At 45.2% G+C, this 15912-nt stretch overlaps 1 protein-coding gene across 1 annotated transcript in view; it reads right to left on the reverse strand.

Annotated features, from left to right (window-relative positions):
- The window catches only part of LOC138752519 (claudin-16-like), a 34739-nt gene that overhangs the window by 12058 nt on the left and 6769 nt on the right, over positions 1-15912 (reverse strand). The window contains exons 2-4 of the mRNA XM_069915323.1: positions 13044-13146; positions 5178-5342; positions 1151-1345 (exon numbers count right to left, since the gene is read on the reverse strand). Of these exons, the coding sequence (XP_069771424.1) occupies positions 1151-1345; positions 5178-5342; positions 13044-13146 (463 nt within the window). The remainder of the gene's footprint in view (positions 1-1150; positions 1346-5177; positions 5343-13043; positions 13147-15912) is intronic.

Genomic DNA, 15912 nt, shown 5'->3' on the forward strand with positions numbered 1-15912 from the left:
AAACTTGCCCCCTTCATGGTTCTCCAGATGATAACCTCTTTCTTTCAGGTCATCACAGATTGGCTTTTTGTTTCTTGTATTCCAAGTGAAACATTAGACAGCCAGTCCTCTCCTCTTGCATGAACCACAATAGCTTTGAATAGACTGAATCAAGCACTTACAACCCGTCTTCCACATGGGATTTTCCACAAGCTTGCCAGCTTGTCCTGTTCCAGTCCCAGCTCCTATTGTTGGCTGTAACACTGTCAAAGTGATCTCTGTCTCTCTCTCTCTGAGAAAGACAGCCTGTTTGACTCTCTCTGCTTGCAAAACCTCATGACCCTCTTAGAACAGCTCCAGACAATCTGCGGCTCCAACAAAATCTTTCATCTGTTGCCTTTTTGTAAACAACAATCGATTAGTGAAGTCTCTTGGGCCCTCTTCAAAGCTCTTGCAAAGACTGTTGTTCCTGACATGTCTAGCATGGGGCAGAGCTTCAGTATTTTAAATAAGATCTGTTTTAAAGTGTTTGTAACCAACTTTAACAAACCTTTCCCAATTTATCTCCCAAAAACATATCTATATATTCTGTCACAGGGTGAGAAGAAAAAGTTTGAAAATCACTGTTTTAATTGTACCTAATTAACTCGTTATGTGGACAGTTTTGTAACTCCAAAGGAAATGTGCCAATGACAATTTGTCCCAAGCAAAATTTTTCAGTAAGAATTGCATCTAGAGCAGTTATTCTCAACCTTCCCTTCTCACTCACAGACCACGTTAAGCAACCCTTTACTAATCACAGAGCACCAATGGCATAGGGATTACTTGAAGTGGTATGTGAGTGAAAAGAAAAAGATTGAGAATCACTGGTCTAGGATTTACAGGTAAGAATGGGGAAACTAAAAGTGTTTTTTTAGACATACTGTACAGTACAGTAACAGGCCCTTCTGACCCACAAATCCATTTCGCCCAATTACACCAAATCATCCTAAAACCCCTGGACATTTTGAATGATGGGAGGAAACGAGATTCCCTCGAGAAACCCACGAAGGCACGGGGAGAACGTACAAACTCCTACAGACTGCAGTGGATTTGAACCCCTGTCGCTGGTGCTGTAACAGCGTAGCACTAACCACCACCTAACCATGCCTTGAGAAGGGGAATAACTTACCTCTGAAGAAGAAGTACAGGCAGCAGGTCAACATGATGGATGCCAGGAAACAGCCTGTTGATCCTGCCATTCCAAGCCAGCAGGACCAACCAAATTCATACTGAATTCCCAAGAAAACACGCTGCAGAACCAGGGTGGCTCTTTCCACGTATACATCAACAGCATACCACACTGATCCAATCATCCCTGGGACACCTGCAGACAGACAGGCACTGTGTCAATATGTTCCATCTCACTGCAGGCTCGACCGAGTCACAAGGTGAATTTTGAGTGATGAAGACAGTTCGCTGGTCCCCGAACTGGAGGGCAGGGGCTGTGGTGGGGGGTGGGGTGGGATGACCGCTTCAGGGAGGTGCAAGAATGGAAGGATCTGTAGAGCCTGAAGAATATCTTTCCATCCAGCTCATTAGTGTATACAGGATTCTGACCCAACCGAATTATCCCTCCAAGATTAACCATGTCAAATTGCCTCTAGTAAACATTGAGAAGCTGGAGTGTCTCCGCAGATCAGACAGATAGGGTTGGGGGCTTTTCTTGAGACTCAAAAGACTTTTGTCTTAAGAAAATATCCTGACCCAACCATTTCTCACCATGGGTGCTGAGCCCCTCCAGCCTCTCATTCCAGTAGCTCTTGTGTTCTCCATAACATCTCGGAGGAGTGGTGACTGACTGGTGTCAGTATATTTTGAATGGTGGAAGGAAACTGGAGCAAACCCATGCAGACACGGGGGGGGGGAGGGGTGGGGGGGTGGTGGAACGTACAAACTCCTTGCAAACTCCAACCTGGGTCGCTGGCACTGTAATACCATTGCTATGCTAACAGTTAATTTAACATTTGTAAAACTATAACAAGTTTTTGGGCTGTCTAAAAGGGGCGCGGAGGGCAAAGAGTTAAGCTGAGCGCTGATTTGTGGGAGCAAGTATTTGGGTAATTGAGTGAATTGGCAGGGACCAATAAAAGGAGGGGGTAGCCAGTGAGGAGCAGCTCGGGGAGTGTGCGGCACAGGGAAGGAGTGGAGAAGAGGAGAGTGAGTTTGTAGAATGCCTACAAATGCTTTTTGGAGCAGTCCACCAGGGGGTCAGTGGTTTTTGACTGGGTGATATATAATGAACCTGAAGTGATTGGGGAATTAAAAGTAATGGAACCCTTAGGAAGTAGTGATCATAATATGACTGAGTTCAGTTTCAAATTTGAAAAGGAGAAGCTGTTATCAGGTGTGTCAATATTTCAGGGAAACAAAGGGAATTACAATGGGATGAGAGAGGAACTGGCCCAGGATAACTGGAAAAGTAAAATAGAAGGAGGGACGGCAGAACAGAATTGGATGATATTTCTACAAGAAATAAGGAAAGTGCAGGACAGACATATTCCAAAAAAAAGAAAATTATGAATGGAAAAATGGCACAAATGTGGCTAACGAGAGATTAAGGCTAAAATAAAAGCAAAGGTGGGAAAACAGAGGACTGGGAAATGTTTACAAACTTACAGACAGAGACAAAGAAAGTCATTTGGAAAGAAAAGATGAATTTTGAAAGGAAGTTGGCAAATAACATACAAAAGGATATTATTTAAAATGTATGAAACGTAAAAGAGAGAGACAGGAGATTATAATGGGTAACAGGGAGACGGCAGAGGAACTAAATGAGGATTTTGCATCAGTCTTCACTGAGGAAGGCCATAGCAATATACCTGATAGTCAGAGGTCTCAGGGAATAAAATTAGGTACAGTCAGGATTACTGGAGTTAAAGTGCTTAGTAAGCTAAATGGACTAAAGATAGGTGTCTCCCGGACCCAGATGAGGTGCACCCACGGGTACTGAAGGAGGTGGTTTTGGAGATTGTGGATGCATTGGAATTAATTTTCCAGGAATCAATAGACTCTGTCATGGTTCTGGAGAACTGGAAGGTCACAATGTAGTTCTGCTGTTTAAGAAAGGAGGGAGGCTGGAAAAAAGAATTTTCAGGCCTATTAGTCTGACGTTGGTAACTTAAAGGTTATTGGAGTTGATTCTCAAGGGCGAGGTTATGAAATATTTTGAGGTGCACGACATGATAGGTCCAAGCCAGCATGGGTTCATGAAGAGAAGATCCTGCCAGACCAACCTAATGGAATTTTTTGAGAAAATCTCAAGTAGGGTGGACAAGGGAGAGGCTGTGGATGTTGTGTATTTGGATTTTCAAAAGGCCTTTGATAAAGTGCCGCAGAAGAGGCTGCTTAATAAGATGAGCGTTCATGAAATTACAGGAAATTAATAAATTGGGTGGAGCATTGGCTGTTTGGCAGGAAGCAAAGGGTGGGAATAAGGCTGGTTGCTGGTTACTAGTGGTGTCCGCAGGGGTCGGTGTGGGGGCCGCTTCTTTTTACAATGTATATTGATAATTTAGATTATGGACTGAATGATTTTGTGGCCAAGTTTGCAGATGAAACCAAGATAGGTGGTGGAGTAGGAAGTGTTGAAGAAACTGAAAGGTTGCAGAGAGATTTGAACAGTTTAGGAGAGTGGGCAAATAAATGGTAGATGTGATACAATATTGAGAAATATATGGTTGTACATTTTGAAAGAGGAAATAAACAGGCAGATTATTATTTGGATGGGGAGAAAATTCAAAATTCGTAAAGTGCAAAGGGACATGTGCGTCCTTGTGCAGGATAACCCGAAGGTTAACCACCAGGTTGGATCAGAAGTAAAGAAAGCGAATGCTATGTTGGCATTTGTTTCAAAATGAATTGTATACAAGAGTAAAGAGGTGTTGATGAGGCACTGGTGAGACCTCATTTGAAGAACTGTGTGCAATTTTGGGCCCCCTATCTTAGAAGGGATATAATATTGTTGGAGAGAGTTCAGAGAAGATTTACCAGGATGATTCCTGGAATGCCAGGGCTAACATACGAGGATTTTCATTGGCTCTTGGACTGTACTCATTGGAGTATAGAAGAATGAGAGGGGATCTCATAGAAACATTTTGAATGGTGAAAGAATTGGACAGAGTAGATGGGAATAAAATATTTCCCTTATGGGTGAATCCAGGAGAAACTTCTTTAGCCAGAATCTGTGGAATTCATTGCTGTGGAGGCCAGATCATTGGGGGAGTTTAAGGAAGAGATAGATAGGTATCTAGGGATATGGGGGAAAGGCTGTAATTTGGAACTAGCTGTAAGAAAGGTTTAACTCAAAGTGGAGCAGACTCGATGGGCCGAATGGCCTACTTCTGCTCCTTGATCTTGTGATTTCCTCTGTTGGGTCCAAAGACCATACAAGGGCCAATAACTGTGTAAGATTTGCACTGAGGTATCAAGCTGGAGAAGTCCTTGTCATCCATTATCCTTGAACTCTACTTTCTTCCCTGTTTTGCATAATTTTTAAAATAAAATAGAAGATTGGCCATTTTATTTAACTTTAACCATTTTTTTTTATTAATCCTTCCCATCCCTCCTGAAGGTCTGGACTTGTGCTGGGGTCTGCATGGTCCAGTAAGTCTCTTGCTTTTCTGAATGATATTGTTAAAATGCTCCAATCGGAACATCTTCATTGCCATCAGCTATCCCTGATCCAAGCATTACTGATATTTATGCGTCCAAGCAGGAAATAGGTTGTGGATTTAAATTGTCTAAGTTTTAAATTTAGACATAGAAACAGTAAAAGGGCCTTCTGGTCCATGAGCCCATGGCGCCCAATTAACCTACAGCCCAGTATGTTTTGAATGGTGGAAGGAAACTGGAGCAAACCCATGCAGACATGGGGTGGGGGGTGGGGGGGAGTGGAATGTACAAACACCTTGCAGACGCGAACCTGGGTCGCTGCTGCTGTTATACCATTGCTATGCTAACAATTAATTTAACTTGTGTAGAATATGAGAGTTGATTGCAGCCCTTCTATAGGTCAGTGAGCTCAGGTACAGGTTGGATCTTCCTGCTGAATGCTCCTCAGCTCGACGTCGGACTTTACACGTTCCACCTGCACAACTTCTCAGTTATATAATCAAAAGAAGACCAAGTATCAGATCTATGAAATGGCCTGGACTTACCTCCAATCCCAAAAACGAAGCCTGCCATGTAGCAGATCCTTAATTTAATCTGTGGTTCATCTCTCAGTATCTTCACACAGTTCAATCCCAAAATTAATACAATAAGTGCAAAGCCAGCCAAAATGTCTGCTGTAATCATGAGGGCCCGAGTCAGCACAATCTTAACTGGAAGAAAGCAAGCAAACAGTTAAAACTCACCAAGAATGTATGCATTAATTGCCAAAAATATCTTCAGCCTTCCGAACTTATCCTTCTTAACCAGTGGTGTTAAACAGGTGCGTCTGCAGACGTTGGAGTTGTAGTTCAATAGGGAGATAATATGTTGGGTGCGGAGGCAGGTGGGGTGATAGGTGAGGCCAAGGGAAATCCTGGCCTTGTGTCTCAGGGCACAAGGGCCCAGGGCAGATGCACAGGAAGTAGAGGAGATACAGGCAAGGGTGGAGTTGATGACTAAGAGGGGGAGCACGTTTTTTGAAGGAAGACATCTTGGATGTTTAGGAATAGACATCTCATCCTGGCTCCAGATGCAACGGGGGGGGGGGGGGGTGGGGGGGTGTGGGGGGAGGAACTGAGAGAAAGGAATAGAATCCTTACAGGGGGCAGGGTGTGAAGAGGTGTCATTGAGTTGGTAGGTGTGCAGAAAATATCTGCAGAGGAGGATAATATAGAACATTACAGCATAATACAGTCCTATGTTATGCCAAACTATATATACTGTGATGGAATATTTGGGTATGTTTTGGGAGATAAATTGGTAAAATTAGAGAAGGTTACATACATACACACACTTTAAAACAGATCTTATTTGAAATACTGAAGAATTCATATTCAGTGACTTCAGCTATGCACAGTTCACAAGTAGGTGCTAATTGAAATGATATCATGAAATAAATAGACCATTGTCTTGGAAGAACAAGTGGAGTCAGGTTGTCTGTGTTGAATGTTTTTTACAAGGCTTCTGACCTCTCTACAAAGTGCTCACTCAGAGGTCATTGAGAGGTTGGTTTACCTAAAACAACAGCTGGGAGCAGGAGACTGACTCCGTGTCAGCCAGGAGAAACTTGTTGGAACTGAAACAGAAGCTCAGAGTGGCAGATGGCTGGAAGTGCTATCTGTCTGATGTTTCTCTTGGAATAAGGGGAACAGAAAGGAACTCTGTGGCAGTCTGAAAGAAAGAGGTTATCATTTGGAGAACCCTGATGGGGCAAGTTTCGTCAGCAAGAATTGAGGTGGTACCTCAGTTATGGAAATCCTGGAACAACACTTATCTCTCTCTCTGCAAATTAATGAGAACCTTCTTGAGCGGTAAACATTTACCTTTTGAGCACCAATGCCTGGTGAACTTTATACATGTTAAATTCTGTGCACAGTATAAGAATTGCCTGCAACCAGAGAACTTGGAAGAATGAGAAGTGAGATTGAACTGCAAAACAAAGAACTTTCTTAATTTTACACACACGTGCGCTTAGAATTAGAAGGGGGTTAAGTTGGGTAGTTAAGTTAAAAGTGAGAAGTTAAAGTTTGATTCTGTTTTCATGTTTAAAGATAATTAAAAACAACTTTTGTTTAAGTAACTACTTGTTGTGGTGAATATCTATTGCTGCTGGGTTTTGGGGTCCTTTGGGCTCTTAACAATACCTACCCAAAAATACTAAACCCTCCCTACTTCACAACCCTTTTTTCTTTTGTCCATGTGTGCACGTGTGCGCATGTGTGCGTATTTGTACAGCTGCAATATTATCTCACGACTGCTGAACTCAGTCCCCCGACTAGTGAAGGCCAGCACCCCATCGGCCTTCTTAACTATCCTATCAATCTGTGGGGGAGTCTGGAGTCTTGACCGACAATATCTGTTTGGATTTAGCAGCTTCCTAATGGATACAGTAACCTTGTTTTATGAAGAGCTCCAGTCTGAAAAGTCGGCCACTCCTTTTCTCCCACTGATGCTGCTCGACCCCACTGAGCTCCCCCAGCAGAGTGTTTGTTGCTCCAGATCCCTGCATGTCCTCAAAATCCTTTCTTGGCAAACAGTCCCCAGCATTCTTCTCTTAAATTCTGGGGTTTTCTTTTACTTCCTGCTGGCAAGACTGACATTTATTGCTCATCCCACAATGATGAGTCTGCATGAAGGTTCTTGAGTAGTTTGTTGCAGTAGAAGGATTACTCTGTACAACTCCGAGGAAAGAGGCAACCACTTATCTGAGGGGTGACAACCACATGCTCAAAATTGGTGGAGCTGATATCTCTAAGGGCATTAATGAACCTAACATTGAAGGAGATATCACTGTGCTGCCTTGTCTTAGGGTGGCACGGTTTCCGCTGTGTTGAAAGGGTTTTGGCCTGTCCATTCCAAGACATGATACATAATCTAACCTGAGGCATCTCCAAACTGGTGAGTAAGTGCTATACTGCCGTATTTCAGAAATAACATTAAGATTTCGGGGAGATGTAAGCCAACTTGCACAAAAGGACAGCAGACTTCTCCCAGGATCCTCACAATGTTTGTCTTTCCACAACCAGGGCACATTAGCCAGTCTTTCTTTCATAACTACTTGTGAGAATTTATGTCAAACAAATTGTTTGCTATTTCCCACATTTTATCTTTAGCTGAATACAAATATAATTTTTCCTTAATATATATCTTCAAATCTAAACCAGATATTAAATAAAATCACAAAAAGCAATATACCAAAAAACCCAGAGATCTTCCTCCTAAGTAATATAAGAAACAAAGAATTTTGACTCGATTTGGATGGAGCACAAAAAAGATTTGTTATGATAGTCCTAGCTGTAGCAAAAAAATGTATTATGTCAACCTGGAAATTAGAAGACAACTTGAGAATACAACAATGGTACATAGAAATAAATAAATGTATTCCATTAGAAAAAATAACATATAATTTAAGAAATAACATCACAATATTCGAACAAGTATGGGAGCCATACATGAAACACAATAGAGAAATCCTACCACAGACCTCCACCACCTAAAATGACAGAAGGAGAAGACAACGAAAAGAACTGACTCAGTAAAATTTCTTGTTTATTTTTATTAAGTGACAACATTGTTTAATGGGTTTAATGTATCTTATAGATTGAACTTCAAATAAATGGGAAAGGGGGTGAGGGAGGGAGGGAAGGGAGGGGGGAAAAGGGGGAGAAAATGACACTGTATATATTCAAGAGAAAAAATGTCTGTATGTATCTTGGTCAATATGGTTTATAGTGTGAAAAATAATTTTTTTTTTTTTAAAAATGCATCTTCAAATCTCCATGATATTATTTTTCTATTATTTTTACAACCGTCCTCACCCTCCTATCAAACTCTGCACTCCCTGGACAGGCATAAACATAGAAAATAGGAGTAGGCCATCTGGCCCTTCAAGCCTGCACCGCCATTCATTATGATCATGGGTGATCATCTACTCAGTTCCCAGTTCCTGCCTTCTCCCCACACCCCCTGATCCCCTGAGCCACAAGGGCCAAATCTAACTCCCTCTTAAATATAGATAAGGAACTCGCTTCAACTACTTCCTGTGGCAAAGAATTCCACAGATTCACCACTGAAAGACAAAAAATTCTCATCTCAGTCCTAAAAGACATTCCCCCTTATCCTTAAACTGTGTCCCCTGGTTCTGGTTTTCCCTAATATCGGGAACAACCTTCCTGCATCTAGCCTGTCGAATCCCTTAAGAATTTGATACATTTCTATTAGATTCCCCCTCAATTTTCTAAATTCCAGCAAGTATAAGCCTAGTCGATCCATCCTTTCTTCATATGCAAGTCCTGCCATCTCTAGTATCAATCTAGTCAACCTTTTCTGTACTCCCTCCATGGCAAGATGTCTTTCCTCAGATAAGGAGACCTAAACTGCACATAATACTCCAGGTGTGGTCTCACCAAGCCTCTGTCCAACTGAAGTAGAACCTCTCTGCTCCTGTACTCGAATCCTCTTGCTATGAGTGCCAACATACCATTTACTTTCCTCACTGCCTGCTGTACCTGCATGCTCACCCAAGTCTCATTGCATCTCTCCTTTTCCTCAACAGATACCATTTGGGTAATAATCTCTCCTGTTCTTGTCTCCAAAGTAGATCACCTCACATTTATCTACATTATATTGCATCTGCCATGCATTGGCCCACTCACCTAACTTGTCCAAGTCACCCTGCATCCTCTACGCAGCTAACCCTGCCACCCAGCTAAGAGTCGTCTGCAAATTTGGAGATGCTGCTTTCTATTCCCTCATCTAAGTCATTGATATATATTGTAAATAACTGTGGTCCCAGCACTGAGCCTTGTGTCCCCCACTAGTCACTGCTTGCCATTCGGAAAATATCCCGCTTATTCCTACTCTTTGCTTCCTGTCTGTCAACTAATTCTCTATCCACCTCAATACCATCCCTCCTATGTCGTAAGCTTTAAATTTGTACACTAATCTCCTGTGTGGGACCTTATCAAAGCCTTCTGAAAGTCCAGATATCCCACATCCACTGGTTCTCCCCTTCCCTCTCTACTAGTTACATCCTCAGAAAAATGTATAAGATTCATCAGACATAATTTTCCCTTCATAAAACCATGCTGACTCTGTTCGATATCACTACTTTACAAATGTGCTGCAATCACATTTTAATAACCAACTCTAGCAACTTCTCCACTACCGATCTCAGACTAACTGATCTATAGTTTTCCGCTTTCTCCCTCCCTCCCATCTTAAAGAGTGGGATTCCATCTGGTTGTTTGCCCTCTTTGCCCGTGAAGAATCATTCCCTTGGAATTTCAATCATCAAACTCTTCTTGCTTTACTCTACCTTCTCCTTTAAAGATACCCTTTTCTAAACCTTTGTATAAACAAATTTTCTGCTTGGCTTAGGGCTAATTCTTCTTTTCATTTCCAACTACGAGTCTCATCGGACAATATTTAAAAAAAACTAAGTTATATTCTGTTACATTTCTAAGTATCCCTTAAAATTCTTCCCTCTGGAGGAGGAAGAGTTGCATCTCTGGTCTTTCTTCATAGCCCCCAGCAGGTTGTGTGCCTGCAATGCGACTTTTCTACAGTTAGAGGGTAGGAGAATCCAAAATGAAATCAAATGGGGGAATTTAGGGCTGGGGAAAAAGGCAGGTAGGTGGAGTTGAGCCTATCATCAGATCAGCCATGATCTCATTGAATGGGCTTGACGGGACAGCCATTTTATCACTACACGAGTGGTAGATAAGGACTCAGAGGAAGCTGAAGTGGTGTGTATAATCGTGATACTTTAAGGCAGTGGTTTTCAAACTTTTTCTTTCCACTCACAATCCACTTTAATACCATCGGGGCTCTGTGATTAGTAAAGGATTGCTTAAGGAGGTATGTGAGTGGACTGTCTACAGCAGAAACGCCAAACAGCTCAACCACTTTCACCTGAGCTGTCTCCACAGACTCCTCCACATCAGGTGCCAGGACAAAGTCCCCGACACAAAAATCCTGGAATGGGCTGGGCTCTGCGGCGTCTACACCCTCCTGCTGAAAGCCCAAGCCAGGTGGGCTGGACATGTGGTCAGAATGCCAGACAGCCAATTGCCTAAGCAGCTGCCTTACGGAGAACCGTGTCAGGGCAACCGCTCAGTCGGGGGGCAGAAGAAACGTTACAAACACTGTGTCATAGTACAGATTCTATCACCAATGTGTATATGTACAGATTGTAGTGTAGGATGATTGTGATTGGATGAGAGCGTAGCCACGCCTACTGGCAGGTCTTAAAGGGTTGCTCCTAGCCAGACCAGGTCATTCTGGACTGGTCGACCTACATGTGATACGCTCAAGACTTCTAGTAAATAAAAGCCTTGGTTTGGATCAACAAGCCTTTGATTCTTTCGACGTGCTCTACACACTGCCTCAAAGCATCCTTCAAAGGCCAGAGACGCTTGCCCTCTGCCATCCAGTTTGGCGCAAGGTCACCACAGGACCCCGTGCATCTGAAGTCAGGCGCATCACTGAGGCAGCATCCACTGCCACGACAGCACCCATCCACTTGTGTCCCACATGTGGGCGAGCCTTCAGGGCCCGGATTGGCCTCACCAGTCACCTCTGGACCCACAGCCACCAATCTCACATTTGATTTTGAAGTCATGGTCATCTTCAACTAAAAAGGACGAACAACAACATATGAGTGGAAAGAAAATGTTTGAAAACCACTGCTTTAAAGATATTTAGACAGGTGCTTCAATAGGAAAGGTTTGGAAAGATGCGGGAATTAAAACTTGCTTTGGTGGACAATCAGGACTGCATAGACAAGTTGGTTTCTCTGTTCTGCTCTACAACTCTCAGACTTAATTTTTTACTGAACTATGTCAGATTACTTGAAGGTGACTGATGTGGGAAAAGCTATTGATCCTGAAATTCTCTCTGGAAATGAAAACGTCTCTCTTGTATTCAGCTTCCAATACCCCATTTGCTCAAGTTGTTTGCAAGATTTTCATATATGTTAATTAAAATTAGTAGGCCAGTCGTGGCTGGGGGAATTTGATGTGGAATATGACAAGGCAGCACAACACTGGAGAGATGCAATGCCTTTGAGTGTTTCAAGGCTGTGTATTATTCCAACTGCTTTTGAGATATTGAAGTTTATGAGCTGCTTCCCAAAGGTTCTACTATTCCTGTATCCCAGATATAGTCTTGAAAATCAGAAAGTGTATTTAGGGCATACCATTTTAAGTATTCCCTATCCTCAGTGATTAGTAAGGGATTACTTAAGGTGGTATGTGGGTGGAAAGAAAAAGTTTGAAAACCACCGTTTTAATCGTACCTCATTGACTTGTTATGTGGACGGTTTCATAACTCCAAAGGAAATGGGCCAATGACAATTTTTCTCAAGCCACATAGTTCAGTAACAATTGGGTCTAGAGCAGTGATTCTCAACCTTCCCTTCCCTCTCACATACCGCCTTAAGCAATCCCTTACTAATCACAGAGCACCGATGGCATAGGGATTCCCTGAAAGTGGTGTGTGAAAAAGTTTGAAAACAACTGATTTAGTGGGTGCATGGCACTGTAAGCTCACAGTACCTTTAACCCTCTCTATTTAAATTACTCTATCCTTTACTAGAAAGAAAAGGTTTGTATTTATACACATCTTTCACACCCTCACAAAATGCTTCACTTTGAGCCATCTTTGAAGCCAAAACTGTTGGAGTATTGTGCAATCATTACTGGAATGCATAACACTCCAACAGTAACAGGGCCTATTTAATCTGTTATGTGCTGGTTGAGGGTAAATGTCAGGACACACTCAACCCTCCATTCTCTCTCCAGTGTACCGCAGAAACTTTTGCCAGCACCTGAGCTGTGGAAATAGCCTCAACGCAGAAAACCAGTAATGCAGAACACTGTCAGTGTCTCCCTGAAAATCCTCTCTGGATCATGAACCATAGGCCTACACCATACCCTGCAGGAGGCCTGATTCTCAAAGGTGAACTCAATCCACTAAGCCAAGTTGGCCCATTGTGTGACTTTAATGTTCAAATTTGCTCTAAATGGGATAGAAACTTAACAATGGCACCTGCTGGGATTCATGAGCTTTGCTGACCGATATTTCTGCCTAATTTCTCAATTTTTTTTTTAATAATTGCCCTTTTGACAGCTCTTGAAATCGTATTATGTTTCCTCAATGACATTAATTAGTGATGAACAAAAGATTCCAGCAAAACCAGGCAACATAACAATGTTCAGGATTCTCCAAACAGAGGAACATTGCTGCAGAACAAAACAATTCCAATATCATAACTTCATGAGCGTTTTCCAAACCCACATCATTAGGGGGACCAGATCTTCCCACCACTTTGCTTCAGTATTTCAAGCATCTGCTCTTCCAGAACTACTTACGTGGATGTTCCGCTAACATGGAGTCATATTGATCGCACGTTCTGATCCCATCCACAGAGTTTGTGACGCACTCCCACCACAGGCCCCTGCATTTTTGGCTGACCTGGGAATGTGAGCCAGGAAAAGAATTATGGACCTTTGTGACTGGTCACTACCAGACCGGCACTGCCTCTCTCCCATTATCAATGTGCCTGCTCAGTGGCTACACAGTAACTGCAGCTGCTGCTTTGCCTCAGAGACCCATGTTCAATCATGACCACCAGCACTGTCTGTGTGGAGTTTGCATGCTTTGTGACCGTGGTGCTGTGGTTTCCTCTCACCTGCCAACAACAAGTTGTCTAGTAGGTTCATTGGCCATTCATAGTTGCCCTGAGTTTATCATGGGAACACCAATACCCCTAAGAGAAAAGCCCTCCAAAAGGTAGAGGGCGCAGCCCGGGATATCACAGGCAAAACCCTCCCCACTATCGAGAACATCTACAGGGAACACTGCCATCAGAGAACAGCAGCGATCATCAAAGATCCACACCACCCAGTGCTAGCTCTGTTCTCGCTGCTGCCATCAGGAAAGAGGTACCGGGGCCACAAGACTCACCCTGCTAGGTTCAGATACAGCTGCTACCTCTCAACCAGGTCCAGGAACAGATGCTACCCCTCCAGCAGGTCCAGGAACAGCTGCTACTCCTCCACCACGTCCAGGAACAGCTGCTACCCCTCCACCAGGTCCAGGAACAGCTGCTACCCCTCCATCAGGTTCAGGAATAGCTGCTACCCCTCAACCAGGTTCAGGAACAACTGCTACCCCTCCACCAGGTCCAGAAACAGCTGCTACCCCTCCACCAGGTCCAGGAACAGCTGCTACCCCTCCACCAGGTTCAGGAACAGCTGCTACCACTCCACCAGGTCCAGGAAAAGCTGCTACCCCTCCACCAGGTTTGGAAACAGCTGCTACCACTCCACCAGGTCCGGGAACAGCTGCTACCCCTCCACCAGGTTTGGAAACAGCTGCTACCCCTCCACGAGGTCCGAGAATGGCTGCTATCTCTCCACCAGGTTCGAGAACAGCTGCTACCCCTCCACTAGGTTCAGGAACAGCTGCAACCCCTCCACCAGGTCCAGGAACAGCTGCTACCCCTCCACCAGGTCCAGGAACAGCTGCTACCCCTCCACCAGGTTCAGGAATAGCTGCTACCCCTCCACCAGGTTCAGGAACAGCTGCTACCCCTCAATCAGGTCCAGGAACAGCTGCTACCCCTCCACCAGGTCCAGGAACAGCTGCTACTCCTCCACCAGGTCCAGGAACAGCTGCTACCCCTCCACCAGGTCCAGGAACAGCTGCTACCCCTCCACCAGGTTCAGGAATAGCAGCCACCCCACCACCAGGCTCAGGAACAGCTGCTACCCCTCCACCAGGTCCAGGAACAGCTGCTACCCCTCCACCAGGTCCAGGAACAGATGCTACCCCTCCAGCAGGTCCAGGAACAGCTGCAACCCCTCCACCAGGTCCAGGAACAGCTGCTACCCCTCCACCAGGTCCAGGAACAGCTGCTACCCCTCCACCAGGTTCAGGAACAGCTGCTACCCCTCCACCAGGTTCAGGAACAGCTGCTACCCCTCCACCAGGTTCAGGAACAGCCTCTACCCCTCCACCAGGTTCAGGAAGAGCTGCTACCCCTCCACCAGGTTCAGGAACAGCTGCTACCCCTCCACCAGGTTCAGGAACAGCTGCTACCCCTCAATCAGGTCCAGGAACAGCTGCTACCCCTCCACCAGGTCCAGGAACAGCTGCTACCCCTCCACCAGGTCCAGGAACAGCTGCTATTCCTCCACCAGGTCCAGCAACAGCTGCTACCCCTCCACCAGGTCCAAGAACAGCTGCTACCCCTCCACCAGGTCCAAGAACAGCTGCTACCCCTCCACCAGGTCCAGGAATAGCTCTACCCCTCCTCCAGGTTCAGGAACAGCTGCTACCCCTCCACCAGGTTCAGGAACAGCTGCTACCCCTCCACCAGGTTCAGGAACAGCTGCTACCCCTCCACCAGGTTCAGGAACAGCTGCTACCCCTCCACCAGGTTCAGGAACAGCCTCTACCCATCCACCAGGTTCAGGAAGAGCTGCTACCCCTCCACCAGGTTCAGGAACAGCTGCTACCCCTCCACCAGGTTCAGGAACAGCTGCTACCCCTCCACCAGGTTCGGGAACAGCTGATACCCCTCCACCAGGTTCAGAAACAGCTGCTACCCCTCCACCAGGTTCGGGAACAGCTGCTACCCCTCCACCAGGTTCAGGAACAGCTGCTACCCCTCCACCAGATCCTAGAACAGCTCTACCCCTCCACCAGGTCCAGGAACAGCTGCTACCCCTCCACCAGGTTCAGGAACAGCTGCTACCCCTCCACCAGGTCCAGGAAAAGATGCTATCCCTTCACCAGGTTCAGGAACAGCTGCTACCCTCCACCAGGTTCAGGAACAGCTGCTACCCCTCCACCAGGTTCGGGAATGGCTACTACCCCTCCACCAGGATCAGGAACAGCTGCTACCCCTCCACCAGGTTCGGGAATGGCTACTACCCCTCCACCAGGTTCAGGAACAGCTGCTACCCCTCCACCAGGTAAAGGAACAGCTGCTACCCCTCCACCAGGTTCAGGAGCAGCTGCTACCCCTGCACCAGGTTCGGGAATGGTTACTACCCCTCCACCAGGTCCAGGAACAGCTGCTACCTCTCCACCAGGTTCAGGAACAGCTGCTACCCCTCTACCAGTTTCAGGAACAGCTTCTGCCCCCCACCAGGTCCAGGAACAGCTTCTACCCACCACCAGGTCCAGGAACAGCTGCTACCCCTCCACCAGGTTCAGGAACAGCTACTACCC

This window comes from Narcine bancroftii, chromosome 2, assembly GCF_036971445.1.
Source record: "Narcine bancroftii isolate sNarBan1 chromosome 2, sNarBan1.hap1, whole genome shotgun sequence".
NCBI lineage: Eukaryota > Metazoa > Chordata > Chondrichthyes > Torpediniformes > Narcinidae > Narcine > Narcine bancroftii.